The 20,471-nt window shown below is 35.1% G+C and overlaps 1 protein-coding gene across 2 annotated transcripts in view; it reads left to right on the top strand.

Moving 5' to 3' along the window:
• Positions 1–20,471, top strand: part of zc3h7a (zinc finger CCCH-type containing 7A) — an 80,349-nt gene that overhangs the window by 16,119 nt on the left and 43,759 nt on the right. Inside the window, exons 6-14 of one of the 2 annotated variants that reach the window (XM_039776444.1) lie at positions 2,485–2,565; positions 2,919–2,969; positions 4,954–4,993; positions 5,609–5,895; positions 9,994–10,216; positions 12,215–12,261; positions 14,498–14,678; positions 18,851–19,012; positions 19,389–19,594. In XM_039776444.1, coding sequence (XP_039632378.1) covers positions 2,485–2,565; positions 2,919–2,969; positions 4,954–4,993; positions 5,609–5,895; positions 9,994–10,216; positions 12,215–12,261; positions 14,498–14,678; positions 18,851–19,012; positions 19,389–19,594 — 1,278 coding nt within the window. The remainder of the gene's footprint in view (positions 1–2,484; positions 2,566–2,918; positions 2,970–4,953; positions 4,994–5,608; positions 5,896–9,993; positions 10,217–12,214; positions 12,262–14,497; positions 14,679–18,850; positions 19,013–19,388; positions 19,595–20,471) is intronic. The other variant, XM_039776445.1, reaches the window with a different exon arrangement.

Here is a 20,471-nt window from a genome sequence, read left to right as displayed (position 1 = left end):
CTTGTAGCCTTCTCCTGCTTTGTGAGCATCAATTTATTATATTTTTCAGTTCTAGGCAGCTACTTAGAGGAGCCCATGGCTGCTGATTGTTTTGACGTGATTTGAGGAGTCAGAGAAATGTACAGTGGTGTGAAAAACTATTTGCCCCCTTCCTGATTTCTTATTCTTTTGCATGTTTGTCACACAAAATGTTTCTGATCATCAAACACATTTAACCATTAATCAAATATAACACAAGTAAACACAAAATGCAGTTTTTAAATGATGTTTTTATTATTTAGGGAGAAAAAAAATCCAAACCTACATGGCCCTGTGTGAAAAAGTAATTGCCCCCTTGTTCAAAAATAACCTAACTGTGGTGTGTCACACCTGAGTTCAATTTCCGTAGCCACCCCAGGCCTGATTACTGCCACACCTGTTTCAATCAAGAAATCACTTAAATAGGAGCTGCCTGACACAGAGAAGTAGACCAAAAGCACCTCAAAAGCTAGACATCATGCCAAGATCCAAAGAAATTCAGGAACAAATGAGAACAGAAGTAATTGAGATCTATCAGTCTGGTAAAGGTTATAAAGCCATTTCTAAAGCTTTAGGACTCCAGCGAACCACAGTGAGAGCCATTATCCACAAATGGCAAAAACATGGAACAGTGGTGAACCTTCCCAGGAGTGGCCGGCCGACCAAAATTACCTCAAGAGCACAGAGACGACTCATCCGAGAGGTCAGAAAAGACCCCAGGACGACGTCTAAAGAACTGCAGGCCTCACTTGCCTCAATTAAGGTCAGTGTTCACGACTCCACCATAAGAAAGAGACTAGGCAAAAACGGTCTGCATGGCAGATTTCTAAAACGCAAACCACTGTTAAGCAAAAAGAACATTAGGGTTCGTCTCAATTTTGCTAAGAAACATCTCAATGATTGCCAAGACTTTTGGGAAAATACCTTGTGGACTGATGAGACAAAAGTTGAACTTTTTGGAAAGCAAATGTCCCGTTACATCTGGCGTAAAAGGAACACAGCATTTCAGAAAAGAACATCATACCAACAGTAAAATATGGTGGTGGTAGTGTGATGGTCTGGGGTTGTTTTGCTGCTTCAGGACCTGGAAGGCTTGCTGTGATAGATGGAACCATGAATTCTGCTGTCTACCAAAAAATCCTGAAGGAGAATGTCCGGCCATCTGTTCGTCAACTCAAGCTGAAGCGATCTTGGGTGCTGCAACAGGACAATGACCCAAAACCCACCAGCAAATCCACCTCTGAATGGCTGAAGAAAAACAAAATGAATACTTTGGAGTGGCCTAGTCAAAGTCCTGACCTGAATCCAATTGAGATGTTATGGCATGACCTTAAAAAGGCGGTTCATGCTAGAAAACCCTCAAATAAAGCTGAATTACAACAATTCTGCAAAGATGAGTGGGCCAAAATTCCTCCAGAGCGCTGTAAAAGACTCATTGCAAGTTATCGGAAATGCTTGATTGCAGTTATTGCTGCTAAGGGTGGCCCAACCAGTTATTAGGTTCAGGGGGCAATTACTTTTTCACACAGGGCATTGTAGGTTTTGATTTTTTTTCTCCCTAAATAATAAAAGCCATCCTTTAAAAACTGCATTTTGTGTTTACTTGTGTTATATTTGACTAATGGTTAAATGTGTTTGATGATCAGAAACATTTTGTGTGACAAACATGCAAAAGAATAAGAAATCAGGAAGGGGGCAAATAGTTTTTCACACCACTGTATATACGGCTTTGTAATTTGCATCACCTGGGGTTTCCTAACGATGATGGTGAAGAAGCCATAGCCTTATGGAGCTAATTCAGGATGGGTGCCCAAACTTTTTTATGGTGCTCTCTTTCCTTTTTTCACTGTACAATTCCACAAAACAAAAACAATACACTAACTTTGCATAAAATGTTATCTTTAATTTTATGCTCTTTGGCGATCAGTTCATCTTCTGCTTACTTTACTATTCACAGTAACAACATGCTGCTGTATTCGGTATTTAAAATTCAGTTGAGATTGTGTCAGCCTTGGTATGTGCTAAAAGTAGATGTACTTAACTGTGCAATCACCTGACAGACAATCAACAGGACAGATTTGGACTGCATCAAGAGCTATTTCATCTTGTCCTTTAACTACAGGACATACTAAAGACTTGCTGTGCCAGCCTTTAGAAACCATTTTTATTACATTTAAATCTGATGACCTCTGCAGAGGTAGGTAAAACTTGTGCATGTTTGCAGTAATGTTGCGCAAGTTGACAATGACTTCACTTTTTTGCTAAAATGCTGACTGGAAATTTACATGAATGCAGTGAACTGGGAATTGCTATTTGCTTTAAAAATTTGTGAGATAGGTTCTGAAAACTTTGTGCTTAATATTTTAAATTGGGTGCTACTGTGTACATAGAAATTCAGTAACATAATCATTCTTATATAGTATATAGCTAATATATTTTTTTGTTTTTTAACTTTTGCTTGTGCAGGATGAAAGTGTTATTAAATTAACTCAAGAACTTGCAAAGAAAATGGGTTTAAAAATCCGCAAGGCTTATGTTAGAACACAGGTAATAACAATTGTTTTATTTAATGTGTTTGACATTGTAGTCTTATTTTGCTATTCTGTTCTTTGCCTGCCTCTTTTAGAATAACACTTTAGTTTATGTAATTAACTGATACATTATTTTCAAAATCCTTTCTTGATTACTCTTCACTGACCTTAGCTTTGTGCATACCGCACAGGTACTGTGTTTCAATTTATTTTTATTTTTTGTTATAAGCATTTACAGTGACAGATTACTTATCTTACCTAAATTTGACAATTTATTATTTTAAAGGACTGTATAGGAAAATGACTTGAGATTGATTAAAAGGCAATATCTCATTTATTTGGCGGAATTAATTTTTTTTTTTTTTGCAGCCAGTTTTGAATTCATTAACTGGTTCCCAAAGTTTGGGAACAACAAATAAGGTAAGATTTCCCAAAATGTTCCATCTGTTTTAATTCTGATTTGGAGAAAATCATGACATAAATAAAATAATTGACCTCTAGTGATGGGTGAATGGAGGTTATTCTTTTTAAGGTAGCTATTGCAAATCAAAATCAAATTTTGCTAGCAATACATGATTTTTGCAAAGCATTTTCTCACTAATATTTATTTTTAATTTTCCCCCAAAATCATAATGAAACTATTAAACAGCTGAAAAATAGCTCAGGTCTTCAAGAGGATTTCAGTTTATTTGTAGTTTTGAAAAAAATAAAATATAGAAATGTTAATTAAAACAAAACAAATTCTTTGTTGAGGCAATGGTTATACATCACCATTATAATCATCCATCCATCCATTATCCAACCTGCTATATCCTAACTACAGGGTCACGGGGGGTCTGCTGGAGCAAATCCCAGCTAACACAGGGCGCAAGGCAGGAAACAAACCCACCACAGACTGTTACAATTATTTATTTTTAATTGGCTAAGCTGAATTAAAGTGTAAATGTTCTTGTGAGGTTTTTCTGAAAGGCAAAACATTGTGCAGTTGCCTCTAAAATAGTATCATATTTACGTTAAACTCTCAAAGTTCTTTTAAGGCCTACATCATTGAAACTTTTTTATACACTCCTAACGTGATGAATAATGTGTGATTAGAAAACTGATTATGTTTAGCAAAATAAACAAATATTTATTGATATCCATGTTTATTGCTACCGACGTACTATTCCAGCAGTTCTGGTTTCATCCCAGGCCAGATTCTGCACAAACACTGTGTGGGCTTTATCTGGGTTCTGTGATTTTTAGTCCATATTAAAAAAGTTTAGAAAAAAGTTAAATAGAAAATGTAAACCATCTTTGTGTGTGCGCTTGTGTAAGTGTGCTAGGTGGTATACCTGATGCTTTGTAAAATATATAATAGGAAACATGTTGGGATGAATGCTCTTTGTAATTTAACATAAAAATGTGCACTACATGGATTGTTTTGTGACATGTGCTATGTATATGCTTTCAGGGTACTTTTTATTGAAAATTTATTTTTGTTTTTTTAGAGTTGTATTTGTAATAGGAATTGTGTTTTTGAAAAGTAGAATCCTGTGTAATGTTCACGTTATGTTTTGTTTACCAGCAATGATAATTAACCTCTGCCATTGATTTATATATCCAGTTTGTAGTAATTTAATTCTATTTTGCCTGTTCCATTTATATATGTTCTTTGCCTAGTGTGTTCAGATAGTGAGATTGTGTTCTTTTGTATATAAGAAAATTGAGCATTACTGGAAGAAAAATTTCTCTAATTGCTTTAAGTTGTGGCATTCATTTATATAATCTTAGTGTGTTGGAACACCAGTCTTCTAGTATGACATAGCCATCAAATCATACCAACTAATCTGTGACTCACCCTGGCATGATCAAAACAGTTTGAATTTGTCTTTAGTCATTGGTGTTTTGAACCCCACAAACGGAATAGAAGCCTGTTTGTCTGATGTGTTGTATTTTACACAGCATAGCAGAATGTAGAAAAAAAAAAGCCTGAGATTATGGCAGAGCTATCTGTACCTGTTAACCCGTTGTACTGCACTGGCTCTGTCAGGCAGCACACTTTTGGCTCTTTGAAAAATGGACGTGCATGACTGTGCTGAAAAGTCGTCATGCAGTCCGTTATTTTCACATGGCCAGCAATTTTCTGTTGTTTAAATTAACATGGTCTGGTGGCAAGATAAGCAACTGTAGTTGTCAAGTCTGACATATACAACAACAAGAAGTGGCATAATGTTACACTGGCTTTAAAACTTTCTCTTCACAAGAAAGAGTAGTGATAGTCTGGACCAAGTTTCCTTGTCATGTTTTTGATACATCATTTCTACTGTGTGATATATATTTGACTGTTAGGTAATGACCTGAATTGAAAATGTCCTTTTTTCTTAACTTATTTTGTTATATTTATGTCTATCCTTATTTTTAGTGCTCAAATGGATCAGATTCTGTTGAAGATATTGAACTGGGTAAGATGAGATCTTTCTGCTGAAAAAATGCTTTACAATTAGTTTGTTTGGAAACGTACCTTGTTTTGAAGAATTAGACTAGAAACATAAATAATTTGCTGATACAAATGTGAGAGGTGGTAATTTTTAACTTTAATTTCTTTGCATTTTTCAGTTTAAAAGCAAGTCTAGCATAAGATGCTATTCTGCTTTATACTGTAAAATGACTCAGTGGTCTCCTGGTTTTTATAGACTTCTATGGACTGGAATTAGTGGGTTAGAAAGTGATTGATATTTTTATATAAGGTACTGTTCATCAAATTCAGTTTTTACTAGTACAATACTTGATTTTTCTCTGGTTACTTTGGTAACATTTTAGACAAGTCCGTACTGGCTACAAAGCGGAATGACATTGAATTTTGCAACAGGTGCATTATTTTATGTAGTGCAGATCTGATATCTGCACAGGATGGCAGGAAAGCACACAAACCTCTGCAGCACTTTTTTATAGCTACTCTGTCACACTATGAAATCATGTTTCACTAATTGCTTGCTATTTTCTTCACATTCAGTGTAATCATTGTTGACAAGTGTTTTACAGATTATAACAAAACTTCCCATTTTTTTGCCTTACAGAATTAATAGATGATTCCCAAGAACGGAGTTTTCCGGTTTTGACTGTTGCCTCTTGTTCTTTGGTTACGGCTGCAGCTGTATCTGAATTTGGCTCTGGCCATCTTCCTTCCGTTTCTCCTGTTGAATCCCATATGGTGGAGAGGATTGCCCCTGCTCCACCATCATGTACCAATGGTGGTGGCATGACGTATTCGACTTCTGAGTCGTGTTTGGAATATGAGACGGACATTATTGGAGATGACCTTGATGAGTTGCTTGATAGAGCTGCTTCTGACAAGAATCTTACAGTAAATTTATATATATGTTTTTTTTTTTTTATTTTAGAATGCAATACTAACACAACAGTAAGAATTCTTAATTAGGGAACTTTTTTTCCAGTTCGAATTTTCTGCACAGACTGCAAGTCCTGATAGTGCTGATTTGGTTATTTGTGTGTTTTTTTTCTTTTTTTTTTTTCCCCTCTCTCTCTCTTTTTTTTTTTTAATAATGGGGGAATTCAAACTCTAAAGTACTTGTATCACATATATTATTCAAGTACGTTTTAAATTAAATCTATATTTGGTCACACAGTAGATTGAGTTTAGTTTATTAATCTTCAAACATGTTATGACTGGTGGTTTGTGCAATATTTTTTAGAAGATTTAAGATGAATGCGGTTGCTTGATGATAACAGAGTTTTATGTTGCATGTCATTTATTTTTTCCTGTAGTCTCTTAATAATATGTAAAAGTAAACTTAAATTGACTATTGCCCCGGTAAAGCAGATAAGGGCTCTGACACGGTTGATAACTACAGTCTCAAAAAACACAGTGACATTTATTGCACATTTTGATCAGAACTTGTGCATAAAATTTAAGCACATTTTCACATACCATTATTGAAGTGTTTGCATAGTAAATTCAAACCCTAAGCAATTCATGACTTGGTGTCCTTTTGTTTCTAGTAGTGAAAAAGTAGTTTTGGGTTCAAATTATTCTTTTACAGATAAACTTAAAAAAAAACTAACTAATCTTGCAGAATAAAGTTATAAAATTAAAATGTACCAAATATGATTGTTTTGAATTATAAATACTACTGTTGAGCCCCAACACATGAAGCTCATGTCTCACCACTACTGAAGCACAGAAAAGGCTTTTTTTTATTTAAGTATTTATTTCCAATTTGCCTTCAACCTTTAAAGGAATACTCTACCAAAAATGTTTTTATATGTTCCTTGCTCATGTAATTTTGTAGTGATGACCAAAAAAAAAATGTAACCATGTGTTTTCATTCTGAATCGAGAGAAAAAAGTTTGTGATATAACAATCCAATACTGACTGACCAATGCTGTGCACCTGCACACAATGTGGAAATGTCCATTGAGAAAAATAAAAATCAAATCTAATTTTACTCACTGTCACAAATCATGTTTCTCTCCAAATCCAAAGGTAAACACTTTTGAGAATGCTGTGTGCATTGTCTTAAGTGGCCCTTAATCTTCACAAACAAGAAAGGAAAGGCCTGCAAAAATAAAAACAACTCTTGTTTTGATATTTTAACATAACTGTATTAATTCATTCTCTATACTCTTGATGCATACACTACAACTTAATGAGTATATGTAGAATGGGCACTTTTTATTTTTAAATGTGTAAAGTGTGTTGTATTATATTCTCTTAGATGGAGAATTTTTAGGATTTTTCTCAATAAATACTGTTTCTGGGGGATTGCATTAATAGAACAATTGATATGTATGTTTCCATTTTATTTAATGATCAGTTGTGATTTTTATCAAATCATGTTTGACACCTGTCATGAAATGTAATGTTTTTTTCCTTTATACAGTCAGAGTTGTTGACGTATTTTATGATATAAGCAGTGAAACCAATGGCAATTTAGTATATAAAGATTAATACTGCTTACTCATAAATTATTTAAAAAAGATGTCTTAGTGCAGCTAAAAATATTAAGGTTTCATACAGATGTCTTCATGATACCGATTTGATTGATTTTTTTGACTACTGTTGCCATAGTTTCATCCCACTCCAGACCGGTCCCAAGAAAATCCCATCTCATTTCTGCCCGCTTTCTCCCACACATGCACAAGATTCCATTTCACTTCCCGCCACATTCCTGCTTGAATTCAGCTATTGAATCGGACACATAGCTTAGGGGAAGTCTTAAAAACAGCAGAATCTATAAGGGGAACAAATCGTACAGATGCAAGTAAATCTATTTCTTCTTTTTTATTTTGTTCACTATACAATCAGAGTTCATCTATTGATATAGTTTTCAAAACATAACTCGATGAATAAAGAGTGACCAGACATCCTCTTTTTCCCCTGCTGACTATGTTCTCTTTTTGAGACTTAAAAAAGTGGTCTAGCTGATATTTATAAACTATGGGGTTATTATAATGCTCCTTACTTAGACTGTGGAAACAAACAGTAGACCTTGCATGTTTTTCCGATCCATGTGTGATATATATAATAGCAGTCCTTTAATTCCATAAAGTGTAGTAAGTTATTGAACATAAATTAAGATGTTTAAAGTGATCAAATTTTTGATTAGAACAGTTAATAAAGATCCCTTGTATATTAAGGCACATGTACATTAAGGCACATTAAGTTTCATTTATATCCCTGCCCCATTCCTTTTCTTTGAAAAACACCCCAATAGATTGATATGCTGGCTTTGTTGTGTGGCCAATCACTATAATTATGAAATACAATCCTCTTGTACAAATTAAAACAGATTTACTACAATTACATTTTCTACTACCATCACTACTACATCATAATTGTTAATTTTTATCTGACCTTAACGGACCTCCTGAAACCGGGAGTCTACAGACCTCAGATTAAGGACCCCTGCCATAAATGATTCAAAACACTTTTAAAAAGGACACCACCATATCACTGACACATATGCTTTTCTGACTGTATGTGCTTTTACAGTAAAGCCACATTAAATCAGTATGTATGTGTTTATGTATATATACAGTGTCCTCCATAATGTTAGAGACAAAGACACATCTTTGCTTGATCTAATTTTTATTATTATGCTGTATTAAGGATTTGTTCTGTTCTGTGTATTGTATTGTATTGACCCCCTTCTTTTGACACCCACTGCACGCCCAACCTACCTGGAAAGGGGTCTCTCTTGAACTGCCTTTCCCAAGGTTTCTTCCATTTTTCCCTACAAGGTTTTTTTTTTTTTTTTGGGGGGAGTTTTTCCTTGTCTTCTCAGACAGTCAAGGCTGGGAGGCTGTCAAGAGGCAGGGCCTGTTAAAGCCCATTGCGGCACTTCCTGTGTGATTTTGGGCTATACAAAAAAATAAACTGTAAACTGTATTTACCCCTCTGCTCCACAGTTTTTGATTAATGAGCACATTGCAGACTTTAAGGGTATTTGCGTATATTTTGGCCACATCTTGTAGAAATTAGAACACTTTTAATTCATGGTCCCCCATTTCAGAGCATCATAATGATTTTGACATATCAATATTAGGAATATTAAAGCAATTGTAGTAAGTATTTTGTTGCATATTCCTTGCTGCTTGAAGTCTGAGATTCATAGACATCACCAGGCATTCCTGTTACTTCATGTGTCTATGGTCCTCCATGAGAAGAAAAACTTTTTAATGTTTGTGCAACATTTACCTTTAACAAGTTTCTTATTGTATCCCTGTGTTCCTGATGGACTCATTTTAAAGTAACAGACTATCCACTGTACTAATTCTCTTCATAATTTTAAACACTTCAATCATGTCTCTTCTTCATCTGCTTTTGCTTAAACTGAAAAAAAGGGATGAGCACTTTCAATCTTTCTTCATAACTTACTCGATGCAGCCGTGGAGTCAGCCTACTTGATCTTCTCTGGATTTTGTTCTAGTACTTCTATGACTTTTTCTTTGTACTCTGGAGACCAAAACTGTATTTAGTACTCCAGTTGTGGCCTTGCCAGTGAGGATGGCTTTTGAACAGTCTGGAAGTTGATAGTGACGAGTCCACTGCAACTCCTAATTCCTTCTCATAAGGGGCACTTTCATATTTTCAGACCCCATATTGTGCATTTAAATCTAACATTTTTACTTTACTTTCATGAAATTTCATCTTCCACAAATCTGGCCAAGCCTGTAGGCCGCCCCTCTATAATGATTCAACAAATTCTAGGTTATTTGCCAATCCATCTATCATGGTAGTTTGTAAACTTGCATCATATCTTTAAAGCTTAAGTATGGCTTTTGGGAGTAACATAGTAAAACTACTGTTTTAATAAATTTTGGTCTTAAAATATTAAATATAGAATGACATTATGCTTAGTTTTAAAGTATGTTTGGTTGTGGCAACAATTCATTTCTTGGAACATTGTTTTGATATAATTTTTTTTTTCTTTCATCATAGAGTGTTTCCCCAATTGCTATGTCAAGTAGTATTAGCCCAAGTCTATCATGCAACCTGCTCACTACTTCAATACCTTTGCCAAATCAGTTTGGACTGCCCTCTGTCCCATTGCCATCACTGTATTCAGTTGCAGCTCCTGGCAATGCAAGACTATCTTCTTTAGACACATTTAATACTTGTTTGGATAGTTTGGATTCTGTCTCTATTTCAGAGCCATCATCTGGTGAGTTTGTTTATTGTTTAATCTTAATGCTTGTTTTAACAGTCTAGTTTTAACTTGTCTGTTTAGTAGTAATTAATTAGGAAATGTGTTGTAAGTGATGAGAAGGTGGAAGTTTGGTGGTGAAAGACATCCAATCAATATTTACAGTGGTGTGAAAAACTATTTGCCCCCTTCCTGATTTCTTATTCTTTTGCATGTTTGTCACACAAAATGTTTCTGATCATCAAACACATTTAACCATTAGTCAAGTATAACACAAGTAAACACAAAATGCAGTTTTTAAATGATGGTTTTTATTATTTAGGGAGAAAAAAATCCAAACCTACATGGCCCTGTGTGAAAAAGTAATTGCCCCCTGAACCTAGTAACTGGTTGGGCCACCCTTAGCAGCAATAACTGCAATCAAGCGTTTGTGATAACTTGCAATGAGTCTTTTACCGCTCTGGAGGAATTTTGGCCCACTCATCTTTGCAGAATTGTTGTAATTCAGCTTTATTTGAGGGTTTTCTAGCATGAATCGCCTTTTTAAGGTCATGCCATAGCATCTCAATTGGATTCAGGTCAGGACTTTGACTAGGCCACTCCAAAGTCTTCATTTTGTTTTTCTTCCGCCATTCAGAGGTGGATTTGCTGGTGTGTTTTGGGTCATTGTCCTGTTGCAGCACCCAAGATCGCTTCAGCTTGAGTTGACGAACAGATGGCCGGACATTCTCCTTCAGGATTTTTTGGTAGACAGTAGAATTCATGGTTCCATCTATCACAGCAAGCCTTCCAGGTCCTGAAGCAGAAAAATAACCCCAGACCATCACACTACCACCACCATATTTTACTGTTGGTATGATGTTCTTTTTCTGAAATGCTGTGTTCCATTTACGCCAGATGTAACGGGACATTTGCCTTCCAAAAGTTCAACTTTTGTCTCATCAGTCCACAAGGTATTTTCCCAAAAGTCTTGGCAATCATTGAGATGTTTCTTAGCAAAATTGAGACGAGCCCTAATGTTCTTTTGCTTAACAGTGGTTTGCGTCTTGGAAATCTGCCATGCAGGCCGTTTTTGCCTAGTCTCTTTCTTATGGTGGAGTCGTGAACACTGACCTTAATTGAGGCAAGTGAGGCCTGCAGTTCTTTAGACGTTGTCCTGGGGTCTATTGTGACCTCTCGGATGAGTCGTCTCTGCGCTCTTGGGGTAATTTTGGTCGGCCGGCCACTGCTGGGAAGGTTCACCACTGTTCCATGTTTTTGCCATTTGTGGATAATGGCTCTCACTGTGGTTCACTGGAGTCCCAAAGCTTTAGAAATGGCTTTATAACCTTTACCAGACTGATAGATCTCAATTACTTCTGTTCTCATTTGTTCCTGAATTTCTTTGGATCTTGGCATGATGTCTAGCTTTTGAGGTGCTTTTGGTCTACTTCTCTGTGTCAGGCAGCTCCTATTTAAGTGATTTCTTGATTGAAACAGGTGTGGCAGTAATCATGCCTTGGGGTGGCTACGGAAATTGAACTCAGGTGTGATACACCACAGTTAAGTTATTTTTGAACAAGGGGGCAATTACTTTTTCACACAGGGCCATGTAGGTTTGGATTTTTTTTCTCCCTAAATAATAAAAACCATCATTTTAAAAACTGCATTTTGTGTTTACTTGTGTTATATTTGACTAATGGTTAAATGTGTTTGATGATCAGAAACATTTTGTGTGACAAACATGCAAAAGAATAAGAAATCAGGAAGGGGGAAAATATTTTTTCACACCACTGTATTTGTATGAAATACTATTCTTAGCATTTTCAAGATTTCATTGAACATTGGTTACAGAACAGATTGCAAATTCATTTTGTTTTCTAGAATCAAATTTAAAACATATATGGCCCAAGTCATATATAGGTTAACAGCATTGTACATTAGTTTTTTTGTATTAATTTTTTTGATTATTAGTTTGAAATAGTCGACCAATACTAAAATTATTGTAATTGTTCTTATATTAACTCTTTTCTGCAGGTATTCCTGGAGGGTCTGTCACACACAGCAAAATTTCATTTTCACCTGTAAGTTTTATTGCCATTTAATATTGTTCATCTTGGAAGTGGAAGTTACATTATATAATGCTACATAATTGTAAAAGGCATGTTTATAGTTTAAATAGTTTAAGAGCCGGTAATTTTACAGTGGCATTTGAAACTCTTTAGACTGAAGCAACTCAGATTATTCAAAATTTACTGGAGTTTCTGACAATGCAGTATGGAAAGGCAAACTGCACATGGTGAAAAGGGCAAAGTCCAATGCTCCTAATAAAAAAATTTAAATAGTGGGTGTGCTAGTGTTACCACAGAAGAAAATCAGTGCTCACAAATTAACAAAATAAATATTAATCATAAAAACTGATTAGAGTACAAATACATTTTTTTGATTAATCTAGAATAAACTATTCCAATTTTGTACCCTTTTTTAACACTTAACCATATGTAATCATATATGCAAAGGGCTTTCATTTTTCCACATAAAACCATGTTGTTACATTTAATGTTTCTCAATGCTTTTTGTATGAATTAGTTTGTATTTTATTGTATGGCCATCCAGTGTCTGTTGGGTTACTCGTCACAATGGACTAAATGCAGCATCACTACCTTTTAAATCAGTTCATGAACGTAGACTTCTGTTACTGTAAGTACCTGGAAAAAGCTAAATGTTTCCTCACTTCTTTTTATGTAGTTTTAGCTACTTATTTGTGGGGGGTAAACATAATTTATAAGTTCACAGAGGAGTAATAGACATTTTTTTTTTAATCTAGCTTCCTTTTTTTACTTTTATAGGCCAATAAACTTGCAAGCTTGGTAATATAAAATGTAAAAACAATGTTGATTATCTAGTACAGAGGACAACAGAAGGCAGTCTAGTTACCTGAATTGTGCTACTGGAGTTTTATTAACTTGCTAATAATTGATTTCAGTACCTAGACTTTGAAGAGAATATAGCACAGTTTTTGTGTTGGTGTTTGTTTTTACTTCGATAATAAGATATTCAAACAAGTAGTTATTTTTTACAACTGTAACTTTTGATATGCCATGCTTTTCTTATTAACCAGGCTCCAGTGCATCCTTGCCTGTGTGTGTCACCTTACCTTGGGAGACTCCATTCATTACATTGCTTTAACTGCCGGATTAGAAATGGAGTGTATGTTGTTTTCCCAGACCTTTTAAGAATTGCTCAGTGAGCCAGATATACAGAGTACTCTAATTTTATAATTTTCATACAGTGCTATTCTGGGTTATCTACTTGCCTCTATTTGACTAAAATATTGAAGACATTTCTGTATGGGTGGAGAATGGAATAAACATTAGTCATTATTATATGGTATATATTAGTCTGTATTGTTGTTGTATCCTATATTTTGGACATTGTAGTAAAAAAACATAATGCATACTCATTTTCATTACTATTGTTCTTGTGAGATTTTTTTTTTTTTGTGGTGAGGCAGGGTAGATGTTTTATTTGAACATCATGACACACTATTTATCATAAATAGGCTTTCTTAAAGAGTCTTCCATCATGTCAACCTATTGTGCTTTTCTCTGGGTATAGCTGCTTTCATATTAGTAAATAGAGGAGGGTGGTGTTTTTTTTTTCCTGCTATCAGGGAAGCAGGGTGCACAAGATGAATAAAATTATACAATTATTTCCATCTCCAGAATTGTCCACTAGTAAGAGTAGCATATATTGTAGCATGTACCTAGTGACAAGTGTCATGCTCCAACTGTGATTCTGCTTCAGGGTTGTTTAAAACAAACTTTTTTTTATGCTCCAACATAATTTATTTACATAAATTGTATGTACACAATGTATAGAGGTCCCTTGAGTCCTCATTTGGTGAGGAATTTGAGCCCAAGTTACTTCTCGGATGCAGATTGCATATGTGTAAAGTAGCTCATACATGTTTGTAGGACTATATTTCATTATGTGGAGTGATTGAACATCTTGTTTTGTGTATGCTGCCTGAATTTAACTACTGGTCTTTAGATATTTTAAACCAATATATAAAGCTTGATGACTATTCTAAACTTTCCCAGTAATACTCTTAGAAATGATGGTAAGTAGAAGAACGCTAATTCTTTGTGGTAATGAGAATCTTGGTTGCATAAATTGCAAAGATGCTAAATCTTCTGTTTATGCATACTGTATAAAATGCAAAGATCTTTTATCATTATGTCCTATTTAATTTTTTATTATGTTCTTTTTCCACACCCTAATTATTTTTTTAAATTTGTCTATATTTTTTCCTTTCAGCTAAATAGCACTGATGGCTTTTTGGTTGCTAAAGGAGAAATTGGGATTATTGGTCAAAACAATGCCCATTCTAATGGAACAGAGATAGGATCTAGGAATTTACCTTCAATTATCAGCAAAAACCCTTTAGCAGACACTCATGAATTCAAGCAGGCTTGCAGTGTGTGCTATTTTAAAACAGGTAAATACTAGAAGCTGTAAGCATATCAACATCTTTTAAACTAATGATCACCGTAAATGCAAAAAATGTGGTTGCAGACATATTTTTTGTCGGAACAGGTGTTTTTTTCTCCTGGTGTTCTGGTTTTCTCCCCATAGTCCAATGATGTATGATTTATGTTCATTGCAATCTCTTGGTAAAATGTCAGTGTGCCCTGTGATGTATTGGTATGCTGTTCCTGTTTTGGTTCCCTCCTTATCCTTTCCTGTGATAGGCTACAACAGTGTTTTCAGTAAAATGAGGTGGTTATGGAACTGCTGAACACTCGCTGCAACTCAGATTTAAAAGTTATAACAGAAAAGGTTTTATACCCCCAGTTGCAGCTGGATGTGTATGTGTCTGCTGCCAAAACCTTTTTACTGGAGCTAAAAAGCAATACAGAGCTTTTTGTAGTTTTTAATGCTTTTTCATCTGAGAGATATTTGCTTTTTTGGTGAACGGACAGTTTGGTTATAGTGGTGGTTTGTGGGAACTGTGTGAGTTGTTATGAATTTAATTTGATGTTTAAAACCTGTTTGAGTTGTATGCAAAATATCAAAAGTTAATTCACACACAGTGTGAGTTGTCATACAAAGAGTTGTGTCTGAGAATTTCTATGTATCTAGAACCTACAAAAGTAAATTGGTCATTTAATATATCAAAATATGTATTTTAGATAGGGATATCATAGTCTTTTGATGACAAATGTAACATGGAAAAAATAATGAATCACTTGAAGTTGAATTAATAGAACTAAATTTACTTTGCATATCAAAATACATTGTAAAATAGTTTACTTGTCATTTTTGAATAAAAAATACCAACATTATGAGATTTGGCCAATTTAAAAGACCAGATGTGCGTGATTGCTCAGCACTCTGTCTTCCTGCGCAACAACCTTTCACAATCCAACAACCCCCAAACCCCCATCACCCTGAGAGGCTGGTTGCCTCTTTAAGGACCAAATCACAGTAAACGTTTCATGCTATATGGTTGATTTTGTTTTGATTTGAGAACTCATACACGCAAATAGAAAATATGTCCTTATTAAAAGAAACATTGTACCAAGAATATGCAATAAACTAATTATTTCCAGATTGCTTTTGTTGTCACAAACATGCGTCAGAAACACAGAAAGCATATTTTCGTTTATCATTTTTTTTCCTGCTTCATTGGTAAGTTTTTAAGCTTTTGTTTTGCAGTGGTTTTCAGTGCCCCATACCATTCATTGTAAAACACCAGTGCGAGCAAAAAATTTTTTTTATTTATTTATAGGAAAAGCTTAACTTTAGAACATACTTTCACTTGGCAAATGCATATATACCATTTTTGTTTATTTAGATTTGAACAATACTGAAATCGGATTCAACAGGTTGAAAAATGGATGAATGGATGAACTCATCCTTTTTAAAATGCAAGGATTTTTGAAGCTTTAGGATTTATTGTCGAAAAAAAACTTGTTCTTTTTTTTTCCTTTAATTGATACACTGACACAAAAACATGATAGATAGGATTATACTAACTATTAGGTAATTCCCCTTCTGTAGGATTTGGTGTTTGGTATACATGTATGTGCCAAGTTAGCTTAAAATTAAAAATCACTTCTAGTGCAAGGGTTCTTTTTGTGACTTTATTGATATCAGTAGTATAGTTCTGTATGGATCATAGTTGTGGTTCAACTCATATAAATGATTTAGACACACCTGTAACTGTTGGTTAAATCTGCTGATCACACTAAATAGGTGTATTAGCAAAAGCCCTAGTTTTAAAAATGTATGGATCTGGACAAAATTATGCTTTGTCCCCAAAACCCAATTTTGTATTTTTTTACTGATCAAGTTCCCCATGCAGACAGTATAATGAAGTATAGCAAAATCAAAAATACTTAAGTGGTTAAACCTGTTCAGTGGTTTATAAAGCATTCTGTATGAAGTAAAAGTAGTGACATAAAAGTAATGTTTAATCAGTATAGTGCAATTGTGAAGCCATATCTGAACTAGTGAGTACAGTTTTGATATTCATATTACTAAAAATTAATGCTCATGCTATAGAATTTTTAAGGAAGACCTACTGAAGAGCTGTAGTAGGAATAAGAAATGTGGGTGACAGTTACTACATTAAAACAAGCTATTGAACAAGAACGTGGGGCTATAGACAGATTGAAGGAGGTTAAAGGTAAATAGCTATATTTCATAAAATTTGTATTTTCTTGTTCTAAACTGTTGAAATAAAGATGTCACCTTGTATTCATGAACTGATATGTTAAAAGTTTGAGAAGGAACTTTTTTTAATCTGTTCTAATGCTAGTAATAATTTCATGTTTTAAGAATTAAATAATACTGGCTTTTATGTGGAGTGTTTCATATACTATCATATGTGCATTACATTTATGTTGAAAGTGAAATAATTTAAGAGTCAGCTAAAGTGTGGCAAGTAAATGTTTTTTATCTTTTAATTAAAAGTAGAATGTGCAAAATGCCAATTAGTATCTTCTTATGTAAATAAAGAAACCAGCAACATGTCTTACTGGTGCATTAACAGGTTTTGATTATATTTGATTGCATGGCAGTGGAGTTTTAACCGGATTATTTAATGCAATCTTGAAAAGTGAGAGGATGCCTATTTAGATAGATACTTTATATCTATCTTATATATCTATATGGATATTTGTGCCTATTTTTAAGAATAAGGGTGATGTGCAGAGCTATAGTAACTACAGAGGGATAAAATTGATCGGCCACAGCATGAAAATATGAGAATGAGTAGTAGAAGCTAGGTTAAGAAGGAAGGTGATTATTAGCGAGCAGCAGTATGGTTTCATGCCAGGAATGAGCACTGTAGATGTGATGTTTGCTCTGAGGGCGTTATATGTTTGTTGACCTGGAGAAATCATGATAGGGTGCCTAGGGAGGAGTTGCGGTATTGTATGAGGAAGTTGGGAGTGGCAAAGAAGCATGTAAGAGTGGTAGAGGATATGTATTAGGGAAGTGTGACAGTGGTGAGGTCTGCAGTAGGAGTGATGGATGCGTTTAAGGTGGAGATGGGATTACATCAGGGATCGGTTCTGAACCCTTTCTTATTTGCAATAGTGATGGACGCGTTGACAGACAAGATTAGATGGGACTATGATATTTGCGGATAACATGATCTGTAAAGGGAGTAGGGAGCAAGTTGAGGAGATCCTGGGGATGTGGAGATATGCCCTAAAGAAGAGAGAAGTGAAGGTCAGTAGGATCAATACAGAATACATTTGTATGAGTTAGAGGGAGGTCAGAAGAATAGTGAGGAAGAAGGGAGTAGAGTTGGTGAAGGTGGATGAGTTTAAATACTTGGGGTCAATAGTACAAAGTAACGGGAAATGTGGAAGAGAGGTGAAGAGAAGAGTGCTGGTAGGGTGGAGTGGGTGGAGAAGAGTGTCAGGAGTGATTTGTGACAGACAGATAACAGCAAGACTGAAAGGCAAGGTCTACAAAACGGTAATGAGACCAGCTATGATATTTAGGATGGAGACGGTGGTACTAACAAAAAGACAGGAGACAAAGCTAGAGGTGGCAATGGTAAAGATGTTAAGAGTTGCATTGGATGTGACAAGGATGGACAGAATTAGAAACGAGTACATTAGAGGGTCAGTTTAGGTTGGACAGTTTGGAGACAAAGCCAGAGAGGTGAGATTGTGTTAGTTTGGACATGTGCAGAAGAGAGTTGCTGGGTGTATTGGGAGAAAGATGTTAAGGATAGAGCTGCCAGGCAAGAGGAAAGGAGTAAGGCTTAGGAGGATATTTATGGATGTGGTGAGAGGGGACATGCAGGTGGTGGGTGTGACGGAGCAAAATGCAGAGGACAGAAATATATGGGAAGGGATGATCCGCTGTGGTGAACCCTAATGGGAGCAGCTGAAACATGAAGAATAGTATGTTAAGTTACATTGACATTTTTATGATTAAGAGCAGAAACAAGCTAATGAATTACATAATCATTTTAACAACATGAATTGACTTTTAATTGAGAGATTAGTTGAAGTGAAATTATCAGATACAGTCTTTCTTTGGGATGAAGACAAATCTAAAAAGGTGGAGTACATTTTATTCAGATTCATCTGCAGGTAACAAAGTGGAAATAATCCTTTATTTACTCTTTTTTACTTCTCTTCAAAGGTCCCAAATTGCTGGATAATACATTTCTTTCAGAATTGGACCATAAGTGTAAAAAAGATATTTTATTAGCAAGAATGAAATTCTCAGAAGAAAAAACATGGAAGAAAATACGACCAAGACCAACAAAGACTCAATATGTTGGACCATATTATATTTGTAAAGGTATATATATGTCCTCTATCTACCTGAAATAAGTTTTTTTCTAAGTGGATCATGTGAGCCATTTATTTAGAACTATGTTATATCACAGAGTTCAGTGGTACAATAGGTGATATGGTTTTCTTTCTGGGAATCGCTTTAAAACTTGTTTAATTCATTGCATTTTATTATCTTCAGATTGTATGTTGTCTTAAATAAAACATATGATTATTTAAAAAATTAACAATTAATAGTCATGCACTGAGCCACTGAACACAGAAGAGATCTTTTGCATGCAGTCTAGATTTAAAAAAAAAAAAGAATAAAACAACTTGCATATTAGAACTGGTTACTAGCCTTTTCCTTTTCCACCCCCCTCTTTCTTTTTAAACACAAAAAGATGTTGCTTCTGGTGAAGAGTGCCGGTATCCAGGTCATTGCACTTTTGCCTACTGTCAAGAGGAGATAGATGTTTGGACTTTAGAGAGGAAGGGGACTTTCAGTCGTGAGCTACTTTTTGATCCCCTTGGGGCAAATGGAAGAGTCACTTTAACAGTAGCCAAAATATTGCAAGAGCACCATGGAATATTTATGTTCTTGTGTGAGGTAAAAAAAAAAAAAAGTGATATGTTTATAGTTAAAATTGACCATTTGTGATCTCATAAAACAAAAAGTTACACATGAGAGTTAACAATAAAAGTTTTGCTATAAAATGTTATAATGAAATATATTATAGAATTGTATGGACATTGGAGGTTCACTAGATGCATCTGCTAACCCCCTTATTCTTCTACATAACTTGCATTGACTCCAACAGCTTTGCACTAGTGAGAAGCAAGGGCATGCAATCACTATTTTGCTAACCTTTTCATCAGTCCCAAAAATTTTCCTACAGATGCCATTTCTGAGTGTTCCAAAGACAGGGAAGTCAGATGAGGTGTGTTCTTGGCTGTAGGTTAGAAAAAGAAGAGCAATTCAATCAAGTTTTGTAATTTCTTCCGGTGTTTTTAAACTTGTATATGGTTATGGGTTATAGCATTGATGGATGTTTTGAATAAAATGTTCAAGCAGGGAACAAATCCTGGGCAGGGAGCCAGCCCACCGCAGGACACACACACACAAATTACACACTAGGGCCAATTTTAGAATCACCAATCCACCTAGCCTGCATGTCTTTGGACTGTGGGAGGAAACCGGAGTACCCAGAGGAAACCCACGCAGATATGGGGAGAACATGCAAACTCCACGCAGGGAGGACCCGGGAAGCGAACCCGGGTCTCCTAACTGCGAGACAGCAGCGCTATTACTCAAATGCTTTTCTGTTATTACAAGAGCCCACATTTTCTTTCACTTATTTTTTGCTTACATTTTGATTCTTAATCTGGGGGTGAGGAGATCAGTGTAATGTGTTTGAAACACATACATTTGCAGCAGTCATCTCTGTTAAAAGTTTAAATAAGGTAATATGGCTGAATGGAAAGCA

Source organism: Polypterus senegalus, chromosome 13, assembly GCF_016835505.1.
Source record: "Polypterus senegalus isolate Bchr_013 chromosome 13, ASM1683550v1, whole genome shotgun sequence".
Taxonomy (NCBI): domain Eukaryota; kingdom Metazoa; phylum Chordata; class Cladistia; order Polypteriformes; family Polypteridae; genus Polypterus; species Polypterus senegalus.
This window is presented reverse-complemented; position numbering and strand designations above follow the sequence as displayed.